At 42.0% G+C, this 27,132-nt stretch overlaps 1 protein-coding gene and 1 pseudogene across 1 annotated transcript; one reads left to right on the top strand and one right to left on the bottom strand.

Annotated features, from left to right (window-relative positions):
• Nucleotides 1–1,406: 1,406 nt before the first annotated feature.
• LOC125754355 (proteasome subunit alpha type-1) lies at nt 1,407–2,541 on the bottom strand. The gene has a single exon (XM_049105885.1). It carries the CDS (start codon nt 2,502–2,504, stop codon nt 1,713–1,715), a length of 792 nt encoding a protein of 263 aa, XP_048961842.1. The 5' UTR covers nt 2,505–2,541; the 3' UTR covers nt 1,407–1,712.
• A 15,297-nt stretch (nt 2,542–17,838) lies between these two features.
• LOC112659607 (AP-3 complex subunit sigma-1-like) lies at nt 17,839–19,805 on the top strand (annotated as a pseudogene).
• The last annotated feature ends 7,327 nt before the right edge of the window (nt 19,806–27,132 follow it).

Below are 27,132 nucleotides of genomic sequence, written 5' to 3'. Positions count from 1 at the left end.
GATAACTCTTTGTTGTGGGGGGCTGACCTTTGCAGCATCCCTGGTGTCTATCCACTAGCTGCCAGGACTGCTCCTCAGTTGTGATGAACAAAAATACAGACATTGAGTGGGGCCTCGCAGTCTCAGTCAGTATAACATACAACTCTTGACCTCAAGATTGTGAGTTTGAGCCCCATGTTGGGTGTAAAGATTACTTAAAAATAAAAGAAATCTTAAAAAAAATACAGATACTGACAAATACTCCTGTGGGGAAAATCACCCACAATGAGAGCCATTGGTATAAATAAAATAGTAGTGGCCTTGTGTTGATAACCATTGAGGTTAGCATACATGAATGAATACCTGAGAATTTATTATTCTATCCCCTCTACTTTTCTATATGTTTGAAACATTCAATAATAAATTTTTTAAGAGTAGTAACTTAAAAAGGATTAAACAAGGAGTGAGGAAGTGGAAATACTGGAAAATATTTGGCTATAAAAACCTTGGCATGGCAGCCCCAGTGGCACAGTGGTTTAGCGCCGCCTGCAGCCCAGGGCCTGATCCTGGAGACCCTGGATCCAGTCCCACATCAGGCTGTCTGTATGATGCCTGCTTCTCCCTCTGCCTGTGTCTCTGCCTCTCCCTCTCTCTGTCTCTATGAATAAATAAATAAAATCTTAAAAAAAAAAACCTTGGCAACCACACATTTTTCCACCAATTTATTTTTTATTGTATTTTATTTATTTTTAAAGATTTTATTATTCATGAAAAACAGAGAGGCAGAGACATAGGCAGAGGGAGGAGAAGGCTCTCTGTGGGGAGCCCTATGTGGGACTCAATCCCAGGACCCTAGGATCATTACTTGAGCCAAAGGCAGACACTCAACCACTGAGTGTCCCCCAATTTATTTTTTGACAAACCATTTGATGTAGTAGAAGCATAGCTAAGGGATGTGATATAGTGAAACATATTACTAATGGAGGTTCAAAATTAATGGCTCAAGTGATATTAAAAATTACGTAGTATGTGTGTATATATAGTATATGTATATATGTCAACTGTCTTTAGAGGATACTTTTGGTGCAGAATTAAAAGGCAGGATGGTGTGGATGGTGCCCATGTGCTATATGTGGGCCTTTAGGTATGTTTTACTTAGCCTAGATCATAGTAGCCTACACATTGATTAGAAAAATTGAGGGATCCCTGGGTGGCGCAGTGGTTTGGCACCTGCCTTTGGCCGGGGGCGTGATCCTGGAGACCCGGGATCGAATCCCACGACGGGCTTCCTGCATGGAGCCTGCTTCTCCCTCTGCCTGTGTCTCTGCCTCTCTGTCTCTCTCTGTGTGACTATCATGAATAAATAAATAAAATCTTAAAAAAAAAAAAGAAAAATTGAAATTTTTTTTTTTTTTTTTTTTTTCACAGGCAGGTGAAACAATTTTATTTCACAGTTGTCTTTAAAACCACAAAGACACTATGTTCTTCATATAAAAACATTAGTACAGATAACTATACTTTCTAGAAAATGATTATATAGACCCTCTCAAAGAAAAATGCACACCATTATATGGTTCAGACAAGTTACTTGGGAAAAACACATCTGGACCGATTCCTAAAACATACCAGAAGACCACGCTGCATCTTTTGGTTCAAAGTATAGATTACTGTCATCAGTAAAGGCTCCTGCATTCTTACATATTTGATAATACACATATAGACTGGTTTGTGACTTAATGCTCCATTGGTTCATCAGCCTTTTCTGCAGGTTCATCAGCAGGTTGAGCAGGCTGTGCCTTTCTCTGTGGTCTTTCTTCAAGACCTTCCAGGAACGGAGATACATCATCATCATCATAAATCGTAAACTCCAAGTCTTTACCAACAATTCCAATGGAAACATTCTTTGTAGTTAGGTCCTGTTCTGCAGGAAGTGTCTCTCGTAAGGCACGCAGACCATGTTTAACCAGTTCATTCAAATTGCACTCCATAAACCCAGACATATGTCTCTCCAAGTAAGTGCGAGCTGATTGAGAACGGGCTCCAATGGACATGGCTCTACAGTCAAAATAGTTGGCAGATGGACAGGTTTGGAAAATGTGAGGGCCCATATCATCATAACCAGCAATAAGCAGTCCAACACCATATGGTCTCCGGCCATACCGCTGTGTTGGTATCTGGGTCTTGCTTCCAATTAGAGATACAAGACGAGACACAGGAAGAGGTCTGTCAAATACAAATCTGGAATCCAAACACTCCTGGCGCATAAAATTACATAACAGTCTAGCATCAGCAGTAAGTCCCGCAATTGAGATACCAATATGGTTATCAACATGAAGAATTTTCTTCTGATGAGCTGCAAGCTCTGACTGTGCTCTCTTCAATGCGACCAACACCGCATGGGTTTTTGATTTCAGACCAACTGTGGCTGAACCTTGTTTGACAGCTTCCATTGCATATTCAATTTGATGAATCCTGCCCTGAGGGCTCCAAACAGTGACGTCATTGTCATACTGGTTGCGAAACATGGTTCCGGCGCGGGTCCCGCTGCGGCCTCCGGCCGAAAAATTGAAATTTTTTTCAGCATCTTAAAAACCAGATGATTTCCATAAGCAGAGACAAAAGGCAAATGATGAGCTGAGAGAAAATGTATGCAATATATTTTGCAGATAAAGTCCTAATTTCCCTAATTAATAAAGAGCTCTGAAAACACTGAAGGGAATAAAACCACCAACTCATTGGGGAAAAAGGACAAAAGACGGGAAGAGAGAGTTCAGGGAAGAAGATATACAAATGATTCTTAAATGTTTGAAACAACACTCAACCTCACTCATAAAAAAGAGATCTACAAATGAAAGCACTGAGAAACTTTCTCACCAAGCCGATTGGCAAATATTCTTTTTTTTTATTAGTATTTATTCATGAGAGGCAGAGACATAGAAGGAGAAGCGGGTTCCCTGTGGGGAGTCCAATGTTGGACTCAATCCCAGGACCCTAGGATCATTACTTGAGCCAAAGGCAGACACTCAACCACTGAGCCATCCAGGTGCCCCAGATTGGCAAATATTCAAAAGCTTGACTATGGTACTTCCAGTAAGCAAAATTCTAAAACAGTCCCCCATGATATCTGATCTTTGGAGTTATGCCCTTGAATAGGTTATTGTATATGGCAAAGGCAGGTAGATTTTCTGTATGTAATTAAGGTCCCAATCAGTTGGCTTTACATTAATCAAAAGGGATATTATCCTGGTGGCCCTGACTTACTAGTAGGGTGCCCTTCTACAGAAGGCTTCAACCTTTCTTGAGGGCTGAAACCATCCCCTACTGGCCTTGAAGAAACCAGCCACCATGAGTTCTATAGCCCCAAAGAGATAAATTCTGCCGAGAACCTGAAGAGGCTCAGAGTCAGAGTTGTCCTCCCTGGAGCCTCCAAATGAGAACACAGCCCTATTAACACATCATATACAGCCTTGTAAGACCATGAACACAGGGCCCAACTAAGCTGTGCTCAGACTGCTGACACGTAGTAACTATGAGATAATAAATGTGTTTGGTTTTAAGCTGATAAGAGTGTGATAATTTGCTACAGGAAACAGAATACTAATGAAACACTAGGCAAGGCTGGGAGGGAGCAAGTATTCTCATACATGGCTAGTGGGAGTGCAGAATGTAAAAGCCCTGTATTAATTGGCTGTTTGTACCAATTCATTGCTGCCCTGTCCATATGCACATTGACTTTGAACCTAGCAATTCCACTTCTGGGGGTTTACTCTGAAGGTTTGCCACCATAAATTTAAGATAACGTGTGCAGGGCTTTTCATTATGACATGATCTATGATGCCTAATGATTGGAAAGGCATGTAAATTGCATAGTACATAGAAGGTGGGTTGAAAATATTACAATTTAGCTATGCAATGTAGTACTATGATGCCATAAACAAAGAATTAGGAAGTTCTCTGAAATGGAGAATTCTCAGGATATGCCATTAAGTGAAAAGAGTGGAATGAGAGAGTATATGTAGCATCCTACCCTTAGTGAAGAAAGTATTGAGAATATATGTCTGTACTTATATATTCATAAAAAAGAAACAGAGAGGCTCAATCAGGAATGAATGAAAATGGAATGTAGTTATTTAATGGGAGTGAGAACAGGATAGGAGTGAGACTTTTGAGGATCTACTTCTTTACTTTTGAATGATGTATTTCATAAATGGAAAACATAAATAGGGATCCCTGGGTGGCGCAGCCGTTTGGCGCCTGCCTTTGGCCCAGGGCGCGATCCTGGAGACCCAGGATCGAATCCCACGTCGGGCTCCCGGTGCATGGAGCCTGCTTCTCCCTCTGCCTGTGTCTCTGCCTCTCTCTCTCTGTGTGTGTGACTATCATAGATAAATAAAAAAAAAAAAAAAATTAAAAAAAAAGGAAAACATAAATAAAAACTTGTTAATGATAATGGACATTGAAGTATTTAGAGGGAAATGAGCCAATATCTGCAGTTTATTTTGAAATGCTTCAAAAACATAAAATAGATGGATAGATATGGGGATGTTTAGATGGATGTGGTAAAGCAGTGGTAGACTCTAGGTAGTGGGTGTGTAGATGATGTTCACTGTAAAATTTTTTCAGCTTGTTTGAAATTTTTATAATAAAATGTTGGAAAAAGTAAATGAAAATGCGTGAACAAAAGCAAACCCTAAAGCAATCCTGTGTATTCGGTGGGTAATAGAGAAAAGAATTAATTCAAGTACATTTTGGATACAATATTGACTATAGTATTCTCTTTTTTTTTTTTCTGTGCACACTCTTAGTGGAATGTATTTTAAGGACAAAGTTTCAAAGAAATGTTGAACTTTCCTTATTAGAAATTTCAGTTGACCTTGTGATCAGCAGGTCAGTCAGATCACCTGAGTTACAGCAAATACCAGGCCAACAGAATTCTTCTTGAAATAGCCTGTTTAGGTTCAGTTTCAGAACATTAATAACCTTATCCACAATAATTTACCCAGTAGTCTCGGTATGTAGTTCCAGGAATAATTTTTATATTCCCCACTAGGTGGCAATACTATCCAACGTGATTAAAAGCCGAACTTAAATTTGAAAGACTTCTGCATCTAACAAGCTATTATACAATATTGATTTTCTCACCTATTGAGCAAACTATACTTTCATTAATATCTCTGCGAAGTAACATTCTTCAAAATGTTAGTAACAAGGATGAATAAATCCTATTTCCAAAACCAGAATCACTGGATCCGTAGGAACCTCCAGAAGTCGGCTAGTCCATTAATCCACCTCCCAACAGAATAGCCCTCCTCCTCTGTGATCTTTTCTCTGCCCAAGAAATAGGACATTTCTCAAAGTTCTGTTCCAACATTTAGCATAAAGTCAAGTGGCTCATTCATTCTTTTTTTCCACTCATTCTTCAAAGAGCAAACAATTTCTGAGTAATTACCATATACCAGGTATTGCACTAAGTATTGTGGGTATGATGGTGCCTGTAGACAGAGTTCTGCTGCCCTCAATGAGCTTGGTGTCCATTGCCCTGGCAAAATAGGAGAGTTGGTGTGGCTCCCAGTAGCATGGCTCACTCTGCTCTTCTTGCTCAAGCAGAGGAAAGGTCTTAAACTGTAAGCAACGTAAATGCCAATGGGGAAAAATAGACAAGTCAACAATTAGAAGCCCTAGTAAGAAATGCATGGGAATAGGTAGAGGGTGCTGTGAGGCACAGCCAGTCTCAAGAGTAGTCAGGCAAGATTTCTCAGATGAAGGGACATTTATTTATTTAAAAGATTTTATTGGGATCCCTGGGTGGTGCAGCGGTTTAGTGCCTGCCTTTGGCCCAGGGCGCGATCCTGGAGACTCGGGATCGAGTCCCACGTCGGGCTCCCGGTGCATGGAGCCTGCTTCTCCCTCTGCCTGTGTCTCTGCCTGTCTCTCTCTCTCTCTGTGATGACTATCATGAATAAATAAAAATTTTAAAAAAAGATTTAAAAGATTTTATTTATTTAAGAGAGAGCACACACACACAAGCAGGGCAGAGGGACAGGGAGAAGCAGACTCCCCATGGACCAGGGAGCCCAATGCAGGGCTTGATCCCAGGACCCTGAGATCATGACCTGAGCCAAAGGCAGACGCTTAACAGATTGAGCCACCCAAGTGCCCTGAAGGGACATTTTAAACTGAGACCTTGGATGCCTGGGTGGCTGAGCGCCTGCCTTCGGCCCAGGGTGTGATCCTGGAGTCCCGGGATTAAGTCCCACATCGGGCTCCCTGCATGGAGCCTGCTTCTCTCTCTGCCTTTGTCTTTGCCTCTCTCTGTGTCTCTCATGAATACATAAATAAAATATTTTTAAAAGTAAAATAAAATAAACTGAGACCTGAACTAGACAGGCAAGGGCCCAATGGAATGGGGGGGGGGGGGTGGAAGGGAGGACGGAAGGGAAGGACTATGAAGGTTACAAAAGTTGGAGGGGGAGGGATACCATCTCATTATCATTGTATGGCCAAACACAGTGTCTAGCACACGGTCGACTTAGATTACACATGACCCTCATTCTAATGCTGTCATACAACATGACTTTAGGTTACTTCTTTGAGTCTAGGTGTCCTCTAGATAAGATTCTTATTCTTGAGTCTATATATTCAAGTCTCAAGTCTATATTCTTGAGTCTTGAGTCTAGATCTCTAGATAATATTCTTATTCCTCTTGAATAAGAATTCCAGGTAGTCTCAAAATATGACAGAATTGAAGTGTCCTCACTCTGAATAAATAAAATCACTCAAGAACATTGTGGAGCAGGAGATGAAAGGATCTCAGGATCTAAGTCTGAGGACCTTTGATATGTAAGCAACAGAAAAAAGAACAACCCAAGAGGCAAAAGAAACCAGGCGAGCATGGCATCTTAGGGGTGGGTACCGCCATCACACTGCAGCAGGTTGAGGGTAAAGTAGCAGGTGAACCTGTGGAACCAGCAAACACAGAAAACTCTATAAAGGAATCTGGCAAGGGATAGGAAATGTTTGGGCATGTTTAAATGCTGCTAGAGAGGAGCCAGGAACCAGGGAAAAGTTGCAGGGGGCAAGGGAAGAAACAGATAAAGCTGTGAAGTCAGTGTAACTGCTGGGAAGGCGGGAGAGTGTGTGAGCTAAGAATGGGGGGCTGTAAGAGGGATGCCCAGGGGTGTACTGAGCTCATTAAACACCCAGAGTGGGGTTTTTTTAAAGAGCAATTTTGGGTTCACAGCAAACTTGAGCCAAAGGCATAGGATTTTCCCATACACCCTCTGCCTCCATACAGGCATAGCCTCCCCAGGATGTCAACATCCTGCGCCTGCACTGGAGTGGCACATTTGTTACAGGTCAGGAGGCTACTTTGATACCTCTTTATCACACAAAGCCTAACCTTTGTTTATTCTTGGTGTTGTACATTCTGTGGGTCTGCACCAGGGTGTAAGACATGTGTACATCATATCATACAGAGTATTTTCACTGCCCTAAAAACCCTCTGTGCTCGACCTATTCATCCCTCCCTTTCCACAACCCTTGACAACCACTGATCCTTTTACTGCCTCCAGGGTTTGAGCTTGCCCACAGTATCAGAGTTGGAATCAAACAGTATGTAGCCTTTTCAGATTGGCTTCTTTCATTTACTGATATGCATTTAAGTTTCCTCCCTGTCTCTTCATGACTCATTTCTTCTCATCCTGAATAATATTCCATTGTCTGGATGGACTAGTTTATTTAGTGTGGATCATTTTTAACAAATGTTATTTTCAGGAATCATGAAATGAGGCAAATATTAAAACAACCAGAAAGTAAATGCAGAAAGTGAAAGTTTTCTGTTTTGAACTTTCTGTGTAAGAAAAAGATTTTTGATAAATTACAGTACAAAAAAGGGAAGAAAGTAATACTTTGATACTTTTGTTTTGCATGCAAAAGATACAATTTAGAGGAAAATACTAAATGGTCCTGCTGGATATGTTTTTTTTTTTAAGAGTGGGGGAGGGGCAGAGAGAATATTAAGCCAGCTCCATACCCTGATGCGAGCCTTGATCTCATGTATCTGAGGTCATGACCTGAGCTAAAACCAAAAGTCGGGCACTCAACCAACTGAGCTACCCAGGTGCCCATGATTAGATAGGTTCTCAAGTCCCTCCCTTTCCACAACCCTTGGCAACCACTGATCCTTAAACAATTAATTTAAAAAGAAGTTTCAACTTTTTTTTTAAGGAAATGTCAACTTTAAAGATTTTACTCAAATTCAGTAAAATGTTTCAAGTGTGAACTAAAATCTGTCCTTACAAAACTTCTCCATTTGCACTGACAGTTTTGAATTTTAAACACAGATAAGAATTCCAGGTGGTCTCAAAATATGACAGAATTAAAGTGACTCAAGTTCTGTTTCTCTACCTATATGTATAATGACTGTGCTATCATTTTTTTCTCAATCTAGTATTTTTTTTAAAGATTTTTTTTTTTATTTACTTGACAGAGAACACAAGCAGGGGGAGGGGTAAAGGAAGAAGCAGGCTCCCCGCTGAGCAGGGAGCCCAATGTGGAGCCCAGGCCCAGACCCTGGGTTCATGACCCAAGCCAAAGGCAGATTCTTGACTGACTGAGCAACCCAGGTGCCCCTTAATCTAGTATTTAAAAGCAAAAATACAGTACGCCAGGGACTGGAGACAGGAGCTGTACCCAAAGTGAACTGCACTGATTCCACTGGACACGTACTCTCCAAACCAGCTGTGTGTGGCTGAGGCTGGGTGTGTGGGATGCCAAGCACATAACCCGGAGGTCTCTGAATACCCGCGTGAAGAGTATAATGTTTATTAATGGAATAATAAAAAGTGCTCAAGTTTTATTTTAGGAAAACCAACAGTAACTGCTACAGTGTTTAGAACTGACCAGCAAAAGATTGTTTTCAGGAAGGAGTATTTTATCTGATGTTGTTTAGAATTGCCAGCTCATGATGGTGGTTAGAAGACCAGCTATGCAGTCCACCAGGTGCAGGCATGAGGGCTGTGTTATAACGCTACACCGCCCCATTCCCCTAGGTTGGCCACACAGAAATGCTCCCCGTGGCAGAAGGAAAGGCTGAGAAAGAGGCTTAGCAAGGGGCAGGTGAGGGTAGCAGGAGTAAGACCACCTGGAGCAAGGGGAAACTGATGCAGGCTCGCAACTGCAGTGGATGTTGCATTTATTAAGGCTTGCATACACTGCAAGAAAGAGACATGGGAGTACATTGCATGGAGGCACAGGGCCCAGAAATGCTATAGGAGCGCCCCCTCAGCAGCTGATCAGTCACTCTGGGTTGAAGTACTTCCAAAGCCAAGATTACCAACAGTCCTCTGAGAACTGAATGAATAACCTGAGGGGTTTTATTTTTTAATTTTAATTTTTTTTAAGATTTTATTTTTTTATTCACAGGAGACACAGAGAGAGGCAGAGACATAGGCAAAGGGAGAAGCAGGCTCCCTGTGGGGAGCCCAATGTAGGACTTGATCCCAGGACCCAGGATCACCACCTGAGCCAAAGGCAGACGCTTAACCACTGAGCCACGCTTAACCACTGAGCCACTCAGGTGTCCTTTTAATTTTTTTTAAGTGATCTCTCCCTCCCAATGTTGAGTTTGAACTTATGACCCTGAGATCAAGAGTTGCATGCTCCACCGACTGAGCCAGCCAGGTGCCCCCAAATAACCTGAGTTTTTGAGGCTTCTCTTTTTTGAGTACACCTAAGTATCTGTAGGTCCTAAAAGAGAGTGCCTTATTGGGGGTGGGGGGGTCTACTAGTATTCCCCAGCAGGAGCGTCCCCACTGGGCAGGGTGCCACTGTACTGTCCTCTTTGAAGGGAGGTTCTCCCTCTCTCTACCCTGGCTGCCTTGGACTGCTGCCCAGGGCAGCAGGGTTGGCTTCTGGTGAAGGGCACAAACCACAGATATTTTATGTAGAAAGCTTGTGTTTGGGAATACTTTCCTCAGAAAGGTCTGAGGGCTTGCCAAGAGCATAGAGCCCAGTGTAATGCTCTTAGGCACAGTAGACATGCTTAGAAACAGCTGCTGCGGAGAGAGAACAGAAAGAAAACACAGGATTCAGGACCCAGTGGAGTTTGAAGACTGCTTTTGCCAAAGCTTAGAGTAACTTTTTCTGTTGACTTCAGTGGGAAGGGAGAGCAGATTGTTACAGTTCTCTAAATCCAGAGTTGGGAGACTTTTTTCTTTACAGGGACAGATAGTAAATATTTTAGGTTTCCTTTATTGCACACTGTGTGTGTGCGTGTGTGTGTGTGTGTGTGTGTGTGTGTGTACCACCCTAAAAAAATAAAAACTGAAAAAAAAAAATAAATAAAAAAAATAAAAAAATAAAAACTGTTCTTAGTTCTCAGGCAAGACAAAACAGGCCATGGGCTGAATTTGGCCTGATGACCATGTTTTGCTGACCTTTACTCTAGATAGTTGGCACATTCTTAGACTAAAGAAAAAAAAACCCAAGGAATCTATCTATCAGAGATAGCAAAGTTACTTTCCACCCTCCCAAGAAAGGCTATTTTCTTGCAAGAAACTTGATAAATGGGCAGCCCGGGTGGCTCAGTGGTTTAGCGTGGCCTTCAGCCCAGGGCGTGATCCTGGAGACCCGGGATCCAGTCCCTCGGTGGGCTCCCTGCATGGGGCCTGCTTCTCCCTCTGCCTGTGTCTCTGCACGCCTTTCTTCTCTCATGAATAAATAAATAAAGCCTTAAAAAAAAAAGAAACTTGATAAATAATTTTGAAATGGGTATGTATAAGAATCACTTTCTCCCTACCAGAGTGAAAAAAAGAGTTGTGGGTGAGCAAGGTACATAGGAATAGGCATATAAGAAGTGCTAAAGCCACTCCTGTCCATGGAAAGGAGAAGCAGGGGAAGTTAGAGGATGCCTTATTTGTGCTGCAGATTTGCTAATGCAACTTTTTTTTTTCCTCTGGGGAATTTATGGGTTAAGATTTGAAATAGACTTATGGAAAATAGATTGAAAAAGAAATTCAATGAAAAGAACCAAAATAGATCACCAACCATATTTGTGTTGGATTCAAGACTCTAGAGTGTTTAAGAAAATCAGAAAAGCAAGCTCCAGTCAAAATGGTGTGTGTCTGTGAAAATGAAGAGAAGAGGGAGGCAGGCATCTGAAGGACCAGTGTGAGCAGAGTTTTCTCAGAAGTGCGGGATTTTAAAAGGTTTGGAAGAAAGATGAAAGGCAGCGTACCTTCCTCAAAACTGCCGAATGCCCTCTAAGCAAGAACCTCCACAGCCTCTATGAAACCCACCACAGAGTTATTTCCTCCCCCATAGAAGCAGGTAACAGGTAGATCAGGCCTGGCTGCGTCATTGGGGCAGGTCCAGTGCCAGATGAACAGGAGAGCCCTTGTGTTAAAAAAAGAAAAAACTCATAATTTCAAGATGGTAAGGGAAGTATAAAAACCAAGCAAGCACTGGGATGCCTGGGTGGCTCAGTGGTTGAGCATCTGCCTTTGGCTCAGGTTGTGATCTCCGGGTCCTGGGATGGAGTACTACCTATGTCTCTTCCTCTCCCTCTGTGTGTCTCATGAATAAATAAATAAAATCTTTTAAAAAATAAAAATAAAAACCAAGCACAGGGCTGTTCTGAGCAAGTTCAGGTGTAGACTCAGGAAGCAGGTACTGGAATTGCACTCAGGATATCCAGACCCTGCTTCAGGCCAACCATTGCTGCTTCCTTTGAGATGTGTAAGAGGCAGCAGTGTACAGAAGCCTCTCCCGGCTTCCCCTTCATCTCTAAGTGGATTCCTGTGACTGCCTTTGTAGCTCTGGTAAACCAGGCCGCAGGACACAATGTACACTCAGGACCTAAATCTTTCTGCCAAGAACGAACTGAGACCACCCGAGGTTTTATTTTTTATTTTATTTTTTTAGAGGGTGGGGAGGGAAAGGAAGAGAATTTTATTTTTTTTTAAGATTTCACTTATTTATTCCAGTGAGAGAAAGAGAGAGCACATGCATGCACAAGTGTGGGGGGCGTGAGGTGGCACAGGGAGAGGAAGAAGCAGACTCCCTGATAAGTAGGGAGCCTCATATGGGCCTTGATCCCAGGTCCCCAAGATCATGACCTAAGCCGAAGGCAGATGCTTAACCTACTGAGCCACCCAGGTGCCCTGAAAAGGGAGAGGATTTTAAGCAGTTCCATGCTCAGTGCAGAGCCCAATGCAGGGCTCATCTCACAATCCTGAGATCATGACCTGAGCCAATATCAAGAGTTGAACGCTTTAACTGACAGCCACCCAGGCACCCCTGCTTGAGGTTTTATGTAAACAGAGAAGAGAAAAATAGCAACTGTCCCAGCTACCACTATAGCCAGGAGGAGAAGAGTAGTGCCCTTTAGTGCCCCTCCCACAAGCAGAGTATCCCAGCCACTGACCTGGATCCAGGCAGATTCATGGCTGCTCCTCTAGGAGGGCAACAGGATGGAGGTGACAAAAGGGAGACTTTGTCCAGTTTCCCACCCCACCTTGAGGAAAAGGGCTGAAGCATATTGGGATTTAAAAAGAAACAGGAAGAACAGGAATCTCTGCTGCTTTGATGAAATTAGCATAAATGCCAAGAGAGCAATAAGCAAGGAAAATAGCCAATTATTTTTCTTCTCCTCCTTCGTAAAGCAATGTTTACAGTAGCCTGCAACGTTTTAACAAAGAACTGAAGCCCAAAAGAATGTGTAAGAGCATCAAATGATACCACCGCAGGTGTTTAAAATGAAGTGTCCAGAACTAGACAAAATAGGATAATGTAGGAACTGGCCCATGTGCTGTGAGTCTAAAAGACTGGGCAAAGAAACAAATCTCAAATTTTGAGGGAAAAAAGGAGGAGGAAGTTTAATTCTCAAAATAGGAACTAGTAAATTTGAAAATCAAATTGTTGGTAAAATTATGAGCAAACTGCATCTGTGAGAATGACATGGTAATGGAAGCCCCCTTGTGAGACAGAACATGAAGACTCCTAACTCTGGGAAACGAACTAGGGGTGGTGGAAGGGGAGGAGGGCGGGGGGTGGGGGTGACTGGGTGACGGGCACTGAGGGGGGCACTTGATGGGATGAGCACTGGGTGTTATTCTGTATGTTGGGAAATTTAACACCAATAAAAAATAAATTTATTATTAAAAAGAAAAGGAAGCCCCCTTGTGTTCTGTAAACAAGTCCTTTCAATCCAGACTCTTCTAAAAAAAAGGGAGAGGGTAGTGATGGAAGTACAATTATAGTGCTAAATCAGTGGAATAAAACCAGTGATTCCAGCAAAATGATGAGGAAAGCCTAGTATGTCATCTTGTGGCCATGATAAAGAAATGTGGACAGATTAATCACCCCTTTAAACCACACACACTGTATTATTAGTATATCAGAGTCAACTTGTCCAGGTGGTGTCTCACAGAGATCAGCCCATCACTCACTGTCCAGTTTAGTGGCTCTGTGGATAATTTTTAAATCTGATAAGCACACCTCCTCTGCCAATGTGTAAAAAGATTTTTGTACAAATACAAGGAGACTAGGCTTGGTAATCATAAAACAAACAAAAAACTTGGAAATTTTGATTGCTTATGCACTACTTTTTTTTTCTAATATTTTATTTATTTGAGAGAGACAGAAAGGGAAAGACAACGCATGAGTAGAAAGGCAGGGGCAGAGAGAGTAGCAGACTCCTCACTGATCAGGAAGCCAAACACAGGGCTCTATCCCAGGATCGCAGGATCATGACCTGAACTAAAGACAGACACTTAACCAACTGAGCCGTCTAGGTGCACCTGATTGCCTATACATTAAAATGAACTAGCTCTACAGTGTAATTGTTGAAAAAAGCTAATACTGTGTTAAGACAAAGTATCAGAAACCAAAATATTCATTAAGAACTTATTTAGAAGCCTTGGCTCTCAAGCTAGACTCTCAACTAGTGTTCAGATACTAGCTCTGCTACCTTGGGTAACCTTGGACAAATTATTTAATCTCTTCGTATCCACAGTCCTCTCTTCCTCCATTTTAAAAATGAGGATAATAGCAATACCCACTTAATATGGTTCTCTTGCATATTTAGAGATAATACTTATAAAAATCTTTAGGGCAGCCCGAGTGACTCAGCAGTTACTGCCACCTTTAGCCCAGGGCCTGATCCTGGAAACCCGGGATCCCTGCATGGAGCCTGCTTTTCCCTCTGCCTGTATCTCTCTGCCTCTCTCTCCCCCTGTGTCTCTCATAAACAAATAAATAAAATCTTAAAAAAAAAAATCTTTAGATTAGGGGTACCCGGGTGGCTCAGTCAGTTAAGTATCTGCCTTTGACTCAGGTCATGATCCCGGGGTTCTGGGATCGAGTCCCATGTTGTTGGGGGGGGGGGTCCCTGCTTAGCATGGGGTCTGCTTCTCCCTCTCCCTTTGCCCCTCCCCCTGCTTGTGTGCACTCACTCTCTGTCAAATAAATATATAAAACCTTAAAACATTTAGATTAGTGCTCTACTAATGTTACCTGCTAATATTCTTTTGGAAACTTTATGTACATTTGCATGTGTGATGTGTGACTTTTTATTCAATCATGTATTTATTGGAAAATAATATATTAAAATCACATATTTATTGAAAAGTAATATATATATTAAAATAGATATGTTAAAATGCAGGACTAAAAGGTATACGCTGAAAAATTCTCCCTGAATTACCAGTTCTTATAACTGGAAGATAACCCTTGTTCAGCTTCTTGTGTGCCTTTCATTTTTATGTACAAATTGGCACAGTGTTCTGTACCTTTGTTTCTCCCCCCACATACTGCGTAACTTTCCATAGCAGCACATATAGATCTGCTCCATTCTTTTTTTTTTTTTTAATTTTTTAAGTTTATTCATGAGAGACACAGAGGCAGAGGCACAGGCAGAGGAGAAGCAGGCTCCCTATGGGGAGCCTAATGTGGAACTCAGTCCCAGGATCCTGGGATCATGACCTGAGCCAAAGCAGATGCTCAACCACTGAGCCACCCAGGTGCCCCAAGTCCATTCTTTTTTTAAGCTGCATAGTATTTCATTGTGTAGATGTACCATAATTGATTCACCTTGGACCGAAATTGCATCATTTAGGCTGTACTTCAGGCTTTTGTTTTTACAGACAGTGCCGCTGTAGATTTACTCACAGCTTCAACACTGGGGTCAGACAGATTGCGTTAAAGACTTAATTAAAGTCCCATTATTGTCACTTATGAACTCTCTGGCCCTGTGTTAGCTTTACTCAACTGTAATTTCCTTTATTTTTTTTTTTTTTTTTTTTTTTTTAAATTTTTTTTTAATTTTTTATTTATTTATGATAGTCACAGAGGGAGAGAGAGAGAGAGGCAGAGACACAGGCAGAGGGAGAAGCAGGCTCCATGCACCGGGAGCCCGATGTGGGATTCGATCCTGGGTCTCCAGGATCGCGCCCTAGGCCGAAGGCAGGCGCCAAACCGCTGCGCCACCTAGGGATCCCTGTAATTTCCTTTAGTGTAAAATGCCCATAGTATTAGTGCCAAACTCATGGGTTCTTGTGAGGATTAAGTGTAAAATGCCTTGCTTGGTCCCTCATACACAGTAAATACAAAATACTCCTCGACAAATACAAAATACTCCTATTTTTCATTTTCCAGCTTGATTTGCATTGGAGATTTTCTGTAGGGTGAGTTCTCAGAAGTCAAATTGCTAGATCCAGAGGTGTTCAGGTAAAACTGATAGATAACGTCACCTTGTCTCCATGTTGGATAGTCTGCTTGCCCCTCTGTATGGAGATACATCAGCTCTCTCCACTCTGCTCTTCAGAGGGCAGCCTCTATAAAACTGTATCAGACCCTGTCTTTACCCACTGGCTTCCAGTCAGTTCCCTGTGAGACACACTGGCGCAGGATGGGAGGGTGGGAAGAAGGAGCCCCAGGCTTGTGGTTGGCAGTGGCTGCATTCCTCTTCCAAAAGCTCATTGGGCGGCTCCACCCCCCTTCTCCTCTCACTCTCAGTGCATTTCAGTGGATGCTCCCTCCCCTGGCTGCATGAGGCCCCAAGGCAACCACTTCCTGCAGGGCCTTGGGTACTTCACCAACCCTTGTAGTTTCCCTCAACTCTGGGCACATCTATAAATAATCCTTTCATCAAACTTCCTTCAGTTACCCTTCTAAAGTGCCATCTGCCTAGTATGCTAACCAATTCACATACCCACTAATAAGCTATGAGAATTCTTGTTTTTATCATACTTTTGGCAATAGTCATGTCAAATATTTTTTGAGATTTTATGTAAAATTCTTCCTTGTTTGTTTTTTTCTGAGCACTAGTGCTGTTATTTATCTTTTATCACAATAGTTCTGTTGATCTTCAATTTCCTTTAAGATTTTATATATATATATATATATATATATATATATATTCAAGATTTATTCATCTCAGAGAGAGAGAGTGCACACATGTGCACAAGCAAGAGGCGCAGAGAGATGGAGAGAGAGTCCCAAGCAGACTCTCATGAAGTGCCGAACATGGAGCCTGACATGAGGCTCAATCCCACAACCATGAGATTGCCACATGCACCGAAACCAAGAGCCAGATGCTTAACCAATGGTGCCACTGAGGCACCCCTAAAGATTATGTTTTTAAGTAATCTCTACCCCCTACATGGAGCTTGAACTTACAACTCTGATATCAAGAGTCATATACTCTATGGACTAAACCAGCTAGGAAACCATGAACTTCAATTTCTTAAATGCCTTTGCAGAAGTATTGTCTTACTGTTTGCAGACTGCTGTAATAGACTGCCGTAGGCTGGGTGGCGCATAAACAACAAAATTTTATTTCTCATAGACTTGGGGGGCTGGAAGCTCAAGATCAGGGTGTGGACTGATTCAGTGCCTGGTGAGGACCTGCTTCCTAATTCATGTGCGTCCTCCTATGGTGGAAGGGACAAGGGAGCTCTCTGGGATGACTTGTTGTTTTAGAGTAATGGGAGGGGGGAGTAGCAGGCTTCATTGGAAGAGCATGTGACTCTTGATCTTGGGGTTGTGAGTTTGGGCCCCACACTAAGTGGAGAGATCACTAAAAATAATTTTTTTTTAAAGTATTCATCTATTAAAAAAAAAAAAAAGAGTAAGTTCTATACCCAATATTGGGCTCAGACATGACCCTGAGATCCAGAGTCACATGCTTTACCGACAGAGCCTCTGGGGTCTATTTATAAGGGGACTAATCACCCTCATGACCTAATCATCTCCCAAAGGCCATACCTCCAAATACCATCACTTTGGAGGTTAGGTTTCAACACATGAATTTGGGTGGAGGGGAATGCAAACATTTAGTCCATAGCAAATACAGATATTTATTTATCCAACATTATATTAGTTCAATTTTTAAAAGAATTAAAAATAGAAGAAAATTACCCAAAATTATTCTTAGAATTGTTGGAGCTTAATACTTTACTCCAAAATATATGCTATTAAGGAATCACTATAAATTTTATTAGATATGATGATAACACTGTTGGCATATTTTAAAAAAAGAAAGAGGAAAAAAAAAAAAAAAAAGAAAAAGCCTGGATCTTTAGAAAGTATTCCTCTGCTTATAAGTGAGATGATATGACATCTATCTTGATTTATTTTAAAATACTCCAGAAAAAGAAAAAATAGAGTGTGGGGAATACACGGAACAGCCCAGGAAATGTTGGTAATTGTAGAAAGTGGATGATGTAGATGGTGCTTCATGATACCCATTCTTTTCCCTTCTGTACCCGTTCATTATCTCTATTGTCATGTTTATTTCGAAGTTTCCAAAAGAAATAAACAAACAAAACCAATGGCAACCACAAACAAAAAGACAACTAAAAAATCCAAGTAGGAAAAGGATGCCCCAGCCTGGCCCTCGGCATCCACCAGTCACCCTTGCCAGGCCCAGTAGTGATCAGGGCGATCCTCATTTTCAACAACCTCGGGAAGCAGTGGCTCTCCACATTCTACCTGCCCTACAGTGAAGACCCACAACAGCAAACCGTTGGGGAGATTTTGCATTTGGTATCTAAGAAAGGTGAAATGTTTGTAATCCTCCTAGAAGGAGGGTTATTAATTGGAGGATCTGACAACAAATTCACTTATGGACATTGCACACAGCATTATATTTTGTCTTCCACGGGGATTCTCCAGAGAATGAAGTTGGCATTTTATTTTTTTATTTTTATTTTTGAAGTTGGCATTTTAGATCTAATCCAGGTATTCTCAAAACATTTGACAAGTATTTTTGAAAATACTTGGATTTAATTCTCCCTGTAGACAAGGTCGACAGTATTTTGCAGAAATGGTGCTGGGGGGAATGGTATTGGACACCGACATGAATGAGATTGTGTCTTACACTGATCCCTGAAGAAGTCTGAAGCTGGCATAGCAGGAGTTCCAGCCTGTGCTGTATCAGCTGTGAAGAATATGAAACTTCCTGCAAGAAACTTCCTGCAAGAAAAATTTCAAACATACATTCCCTATTCACAGATTTCTCACATCCTATTTATTTTGGAAACTTGTGTATACATGAAGACTGAAAGACCAATACTATGAAAGTCTGTATGCCTGCTACATAGATTCAACAACCATCACCATCTTGCCATGTTTATCTCTCTGCATAGACTTTTTTAACAGGCCCACTTAAAGTGTTCTTGATGCTTTTGCTCCTTTTTTGCTTCCTCCTCCCCCTGAATTTTCTAATGTCCCTGCTCAGAACACTTAACCAACTCCCCTTTCTGCCTGGCCCTCTAACACGGGCTTTCTAAACAGCCCCAGCTCCATTCTTTATCTCAAGTTAAGAACCAGAACATTTTGTCCCCTATTAACGGCCTATCAGGCACCAGAAGATGGAAAGAAATTGCTTCCTGTGGGAGAAACCATGAGAATGTCTGGCTCGAGGACCACTCACCGTTCCTTCCTTTAGATCTTCCAGCTCAGTGTCTTCTGGCCTCTGCACATTTACTGAAAAACTATACCCAGAATTATTCAGAGGAAGGAATACAAGTAAAAAAGAAACATGATTTTTTTATGTTAGAGATGTAGGTGAAAGATTTGGTGGAGATTAAGGCAGAAGAACTATCATCTTTTTCAATTATAGAGTTGCAGGATGTCACTTGGTCATGATCAAGTTCTGTCTCTCCCCCAATACCCACAGACGATTTAAAGTTAATGCTCACAAACCCCATTCACAGGTTAAATACACACAGTACACATGAGTTTCTGGTCTTAATGCTTCACAGAGCTAATGAATCTGTTTCACTTGAAAGGACCCATCTAATCCTCTTAGCATCAAAAGAGAGAAGCTTGTCCAACCAACTCCCTCTGTTATCTAAATGAAAGGAGAGAATTTCCCTTCAGAAGTCGCTTGCTGTTGAGGAGTTATGCTTTCATTTACACGGAGAAATAAGCCCAGGCTGAGGTGAAATGGACCTTGAGAGTAAGAGAGAGAGAGAGAGAGAGAAAGAGTAGTGAACAGCGCTGATGCATCAGATAAGGAACAAGGAAAGAGGCTTGCTGAATCCTTGAGTGGGGTGTTTTATTTATTTATTTTTTAAAGGAACAATAAAGTTGGATGTTTAAATCAACAAAATGTAGAAAACAGCATATGAGATGATCTTTAATAAGCAATGTATGTTTATTACTGGAATAGAAACTTTTTTTAAAAAAGGAACTATCTTAAAAGGGAAGATAGTTTCCTTTTTAATTTTCTATTATTTCCCAAGTATGGTAAAACTGTGGCAGCCACAGATTTAACAGAAGTAAAACAGTTGATATTAATAGGAAGTCATGAAAGCATTGGTTTTGGTCTTGGTTGGCTTTTTTTTTTTTTTAAAGCTACATTTTCTTTTTTCTTTTTTTTTTTTTTAATTTTTATTTATTCATGATAGGCACACAGTGAGAGAGAGAGAGGCAGAGACACAGGCAGAGGGAGAAGCAGGCTCCATGCACCGGGAGCCAGACGTGGGATTCGATCCTGGATCTCCAGGATCGCGCCCTGGGCCAAAGGCAGGTGCCAAACCGCTGCTCCACCCAGGGATCCCTGGTTGGCTTTTTAAAGTAAAATAGTTGCCTTATCAATTTTCTCTTCCATATTACATATTGAATGCTCTCAAATATCTAGCTGATGAGTCCCATTCAGACCTTTTTAATAATCAAATAATCTTGACAGGGCTGCTTTCTTATGAATTCACTAAAATAATTAGGAGAAAGGAATCATGAAGAAAGATACATATCCTGGGATTATGATATACTTTTAGTCTAACTAAAGACTAATTATTCATCTTTTATTATAAAGCGATAGCACAGTTGTATAATTTACTCTGAATTTATAATCAAAAGTCTAGCACAGGGGAAGTCTGAATGAAGCCTAGAGTTTGTTCATTGTAACGTACCAGTGTTGGTTTCTTACATTGGCAGCTGTACTATTGTAATGTGAAAGGATAACATTGGGGTAAACTGGATGACAATTATATGGGAACTCTCTGTATTATCTTTGAGACTTTTTGTAAGTATAAAGTATTCTAAAGTAACTTTATTTAAAAAAAAAAAAAGCCTAACATATGTTGAGTAAAACAATGGATGTATGGATAATGATCTGCTCGACATTATCCCAGTGATTACTATAATCATGAAAATTATACATTAAAAAAGCTTGTTAATTAAAGATTTGACATTTTCCAAGTAAAATCCATGTTAAAATATTCAGCTCAGGTTGTCAGTTCTAAACAAGGAGCCAAGAAAACACAATCAGACTAAGAAGAGTTCTGTAATATTTTGGGTACTTAGGACACCAGAAATACAGTCTTTCTTAAGTCTAACATGAATTAGATGAGGACATTTGAACAAAAGAAGGCTGTTATCTGCCAGTTTGTCCTGCATTTCTGGTCAATTTGGAAAGAAAAATGAAGAACTATGGGGGATCATATGTCCCTGTGTTCCTTCTTTTTCCACTTTCTGCTATTTAGATATTCCTGAAGTTAGGACAATGGTAAGATCCCAATGATATCCCTATATCTCATTGGGATATAGGACTCTTCCAATAAATAATTCTGCAGAGCTCACTAAGGATATCACATGCCTTCTCATTAAGTAAACAGAACTAAAGAACCTGTATCCATTGTGATTCTCATTGGTCGCACCTCAGTTTTTGACATTCAGTCTTATAGACCACACAGTGGTAAACAATGGCCCATGGGCCACATCTGGCCTGTAGTCTTTTTTTTTTCAGCCCATGAATTAAGGATGGTTTTTACATTTTTTTACTTTTTTATTTTTATTTTTTTAAGATTTTATTTATTTATTCATGAGAGACATACACACAGAGAGAGAGAGAGAGAGAGAGAGATGCAAAGACACAGGCAGAGGGAGAAGCAGGCTCCACACAGGGAGCCCGATGTGGGACTCGATCCCAGGTCTCCAGGACCAGGCCCTGGGCTGAAGGCGGTGCTAAACTGCTGAGCTACCCGGGCTGCCCATTTTTTTACTTTTTTAAAAAATATTTTATTTATGTATTTGACAGAGAAAGTACACAAGCAGGGGGATCAGGAGAGGGAGAAGTAGGCTCCTGCAGAGCAGGGAGCCCGATGTAGGGCTCCATTCCAGGACCCTGGGATCATAACCTGAGCCAAAGGCAAGACACTTAACCAACTGAGCCATCCAGGTGCCCCCATTTTTTTACATTTTTAAATAATGGAATGGAGACCAGGGATCCCTGGGTGGCTCAGCGGTTTAGCGCCTGCCTTCGGCCCAGGGCGTGATCCTGGAGGCCCAGGGCGTGATCCTGGAGGCCCGGGATCAAGTCCCACATTGAGCTTCCTGCATGGAGCCTGCTTCTCCCTCTGCCTGTGTCTCTGCCTCTCTCTCTCTCTGTGTCTCTCCTGAATAAATAAATAAAATCTTAAAAAAAAAAAAAAAAGAAAGAAAGAAAAGGAGACCAAAAGAATATTTCCTGACATGTGAAATGAAATTCAAACTTCAGCATCTGTAAAGGAAGTTTTATTGGAATACACATAAAAGTATGGCTGTTTTCCTCCTACAAAGGCAGAGCTGAGAAATTGTGACAGACTCAAAGGCTTGCAAAGTCTAAAATATTTACTCCCTGAGCTTTTCAAGAAAATGTTTGTCAATGGGTTGTAAACAATTCCTCCCATACATACAGTCCTCCTTCTTGGTTTTCAGAGCAGGGTTCTCATTTTTTAGCTTTCTAACCAAGTGCCACTGTGGGATTTAAGCAGCAATGGGACAGGGTTAGCTTAGTGAGGAGAGGACTAAGTGTAGCTAGCCAGGAAGGGTCTGGTAGACAATAGCAGCCAGGAAGGTAAGATGTCAAGTACCAGAAGAGATAATCTATGGCAGAGGAGGCTAAGCAGGTCCTGGTGATCTGATGGAAAGGAGGTACCGTTTTAAGAAATCAGCTGAGGGGCAGCCCCAGTAGCGCAGCGGTTTAGCACCGCCTGCAGCCTGGGGTGTGATCCTGGAGACCCGGGATCGAGTCCCACATCAGACTCCCTGCATGGAGCCTGCTTCTCCCTCTGCCTGTGTCTCTGCCTGTGTGTGTGTGTGTGTGTCTCTATGAATAAATAAATCTTTAAAAAAAAAAAAAAAGGAAGAAAGAAAACAGCTGAGGAACAGGAGACATGAGGTATGAGTGTTCTAGACAGAGTCTAGAAAGTCAAAGTTTGCAGGAGCTGCATGAACAAGCAGGCTGATACCAAACCCAAGATCTAACCCTAGGGCAAAGGGGATTGCCCCATTTTCCAGTGCTCTCTGGGATTGGACAGCCTTAGGTCTGAAACTACTAGTGACATTCAGAAGAAACTCTGTGTTTAAAAACACAGGCCTGGGGATCCCTGGGTGATGCAGTGGTTTAGCGCCTGCTTTTGGCCCAGGGCGCAATCCTGGAGACCAGGGATCGAATCCCACGTCGGGCTCCCGGTGCATGGAGCCTGCTTCTCCCTCTGCCTGTGTCTCTGCCTCTCTCTCTCTCTCTCTCTCTCTGTGACTATCATAAATAATAAATAAATAATAAAATAAAATAAATAAAATAAAATAATATTATTTTTATTATTGATTTTTAATATCAATAATATTGATAGGCCTGAGGGAGGTGTGTGTGGTCCAGTCAATTAAGCATCTGACTCTTGACCTCAGCTCAGGTCATGATCTCAGGGTCATGAGTTCAAGCCTTGCATTGGGCTCCACGCTAGGTGCAGAGCCTACTTAAACACGCAGGCCAAAGGGAACTGCACATTCATGCAGGTTAAGTCCCTTGATGGATGCTGGATACTAGACTTTGCTACTACACTTTCCTCAATATTTAGTTCCACATCCTACTGATGATAAGATGGCGGTACTTGTATATCTCAGCAGGATAACCTGGAGCCAGAAGCTGGTCCTTCCTCTATGACTAGGCCATGTATCTAGTTCCATATCAAAGTGAAAAGCCATCTCCCATCAATCTCCCAAGCAAGAAAACCTCCTTTGTACGTCACTGGAAGTTCCAAGTGCCTATGTTGCAATTCCCATTTGATTAGACAGAAAGTACATAGTGAGCAACAGCTGGGAGAGAAAAAGTGACAGAAAGACTGAGGTCACTTAGGTTGTGCTAATTCAATCATTCTTAATAGCCAGTAATAACAACAAATCATTTAAAACTGATAAATCAAGTATTATAGAATAAGTGTATTTTATTTCTAAGATGTTATTTATTTATTCATGAGGGTCGCAGAGAGAGAGGCAGACACACAGGCAGAGGGAGAAGCAGGCTCCCTGCAGGGAGCCCAACACAGGACTCAATCCCCGGACCCCAGAATCATAACCTGAGCCAGAGGCAAATATTCAATCACTGAGCCACCCAGGCACCCAGAATAAGTATATTTTAAAATGTAAAGATAGGATGCCTGAGGGGCTACATCAGTTAAGTGTCTGCCTTTGGCTCAGGTCATTGACTTCAGGGATCCAGTCCTGTATAGGGCTCCGTGCTCATCGGGGAGTCTGCTTCTCCCTCTGCCCCTACTCCCACTCCCCCTCTATCTGTCTTTGTCTTCTCTCCCTTGTGCATGCGCACACATGTACTCTGTCAAATAAATAAAATCTTTAAAAAATAAAATAAAATAGGAAGATAAATACCAAAAAGAGCAGAAACAGGGAAGAAGTATAATATACTAATTTCACCCGTACTCATAGTAAGTGCTCATAGTTCTTCTCAACAGATAGAGGATTATATGTAATATATATGTATATATATATAATATATAAATTTATATTTGTAAAGATAGCCACTGAGGACAAAAATGTAGGTAGATGATTCATTAGGAAAAACACCCACATACACCATAGTCACAGACGTACAAGAAAATAGAGTTCGTGTAGTAAAAGATTTAAAAAGATATAAGGGGCACTTGGGTGGCTCAGTGGTTGAGCGTCTGCCTTTGGCTCAGGTCGTGATCCAGGGTCCCAGGATGGAGTCCCGCATCGGGCTCCCCGCAGGGAGACTGCTTCTCCCACTGCCTATGTCTCTGGCTCTCTCTGGGTCTCTCATGAATAAATAAATAAAATCTTTAAAAAATAAATAAAAAAGTTATAAAAAACAAAACCCAGAACGCATTACACAAAATGTGATGCAGAATTAAGACCAAAAGTTTATGTGTATGGGTTAGATTCATGTGGCAGACACTGTTACCCACCCTACAGCTATCCCTCTGCTTTTGTTTTGGGGGGAGGGGGTATACCCAGCCCCTTGGCATTAAGTCACTAATGGCCTTTGGTCAGCTTCCCTCACCCTTAAGAGTAAACAGGCCTGGGATCCCTGGGTGGCGCAGCGGTTTAGCGCCTGCCTTTGGCCCAGGGCGCAATCCTGGAGACCAGGGATCGAATCCCACGTCGGGCTCCCGGTGCATGGAGCCTGCTTCTCCCTCTGCCTGTGTTTCTGCCTCTCTCTCTCTCTCTGACTATCATAAATAAATTAATTAATTAAAAAAAAATCTCCTCTAAAAAAAAGAGTAAACAGGCCTGTGATCTGTTTGCATGACCAGTGAAATTTGAGGGGACATCCCCTGCAGGGCTACCAAGAAATAATATTTTTTTTCCCCTGATAAGAGCAGCCCCAGGAGGACAAAGGCTTTTACCCTGACTGCTTTCTGCATTTAAATGTACCTGAGAGTTTGGGAGCCACAGAAGCCATTTTGAGTTCATGAATCAACCAGAATAAGGACTGGCAGAGCAGAAGGAAGGAGCCTGCGAACTGAGGACATCATTGAGCCATTGAGTGCACACTAACTACCAAGCTGCAGAATGACTTGTATCTTTACTTTCAATGTTCATTTCTTTCTTCAGGCCTAGCTTGCAAAGAAGTCTCCATTAATCTTGCTTAGCAAAATATTCCTCCTCAAAGCTTTTAGTCAGTTGCTTTTTGTAGGTCCACTTAGATCGTTCACTTGGAGCAGAGAAGAGTTGAGTTTGTAGTAAGAATACTTCCTATAGGAGAATCTACCTGGCTTTGGAGTATATAAATGGCCTTCAGCCTATGGGATGGAATTCCAGAATACTGGAAATGGCAGTGCAGTCAGAGTAGAAATGATTCAGTAAGGAGCCTCTTGAGGTCACACAAAGGTTACTGTCAACTGCCCTAGACAGCCCTTAATTCTTTATTCTTATGAATGCTTAAGCTCTGGTAGCCTTGGAGCATTACTACTGCTTGAAGATCCCTTACTGATTTCTTAATGAGTTGTCTTTTTTTTTTAAGATTTTATTTATTTATTCATGAGAGACACGAGAGAGGCAGAGACATAGGCAGAGAGAGAAGCAGGCTCCCTGCAGGGAGCCCAATATGGGACTCAATCCCCAGGACCCCAGGATCATGCCCTGAGCGGAAGGTTAGAAGTCCAACCACTGAGCCACCCAGGCATCCCAACTTGTCTTAAACTTACCATCTCTCTCTCAGATTTTCTTTCCTTCCCTGAGGTCCCTCTTCCCTGCCTTACCCTCACATTCATTGACTTCCTAACCAGTCTCAAGCCCCTACAGTTATCCTGACTCCTGGTTCTACAGAATCCCACAGTCTCTTCCCTCCGAGCTCCCTAGGATACTTACCCTCCATCCTTTCTAAAACCAATTCATTCCTCGTGTTCCCACCCATCCTATACCACCCTGGAGGACTTCCCTTCTCTCTGTCTTTTTCCCACCTCATTGGTTCCCTCCCTGTTTAGCTGCAACAGGTCCTTGGATAGTTACTCATCTCTCCCACCATGCTGTTTCTCCTTGGGGCCTCCCTAACCTCCTAAGTGCTACTTCCCTCCTCCCTGTCCATAGTCTCAACCCACTGCATATTTGGCAATCTGGTTTCCCTCCCCACAGCTACACTGAAACCGTTCTCTTCAAGGTCAACAATGACCTCCTTTTAGCTAAATCCATTATTCTTTTTCTAGTTTCTCAATCTCTTGATCTCTCTGGGGCATTAAAAAAAAAAGAGAGAGAGAGAGAGAGAGAGTCTCCTGCCTCAAATGCTCTCTTCTTTGGCTTCCATTTCTGTTTACTTGTCTTTCCTTCTCTCTCTGTATGGCATCTACCCCTCTTGCCCTCCCTCCACTGGATACTCCCTTTCCTCAGCCCCTGGAGCTCTAGGCTCTCTCTTTGCTCTTTGACTCCAAAATTACATCTCATCTATAGCTGTTACCTCTGTGCCAGAAAGGCCTGTGCCGCTTTCTCACTTAGGCATTTGCCTCTCACTGCTCACTGTTCATGAACTTTTGGATATCTCACTCATACTATAAGTTGAAGGTATCTCCCTTCCCAGACTCACTCCTCTTTCCCATCATCCTGCCTTTGGTCACGGCACAGCCATTTGCTCCTTCCCTGTATTACTTGGATAGGGGTGCCATAGCAAAAAAACCACAGAAGTAACAGAGATCTAAGGGGCCTTCAACAACAGAAATCTACTTTCTCATAGTTCTGGAAGCCAGAAGTCTAAGATCAGGGTGCCAGCAGGGCTGGTTTCTCCTGAGACCTCTCCTTGGCTTGCGGGTGGCCGCTGCTTGCTATGTCTGCATAATGGTCTTTTCTCTGTCCCCATACATGCTGGTGTCTCTCCCTCCTCTTAGAAGAACACCAGTCATACTGAATTAGAGACCT

Source organism: Canis lupus, chromosome 35 (assembly GCF_003254725.2).
Source record: "Canis lupus dingo isolate Sandy chromosome 35, ASM325472v2, whole genome shotgun sequence".
In the NCBI taxonomy this organism is placed as follows: Eukaryota; Metazoa; Chordata; class Mammalia; order Carnivora; family Canidae; genus Canis; species Canis lupus.
This window is presented reverse-complemented; position numbering and strand designations above follow the sequence as displayed.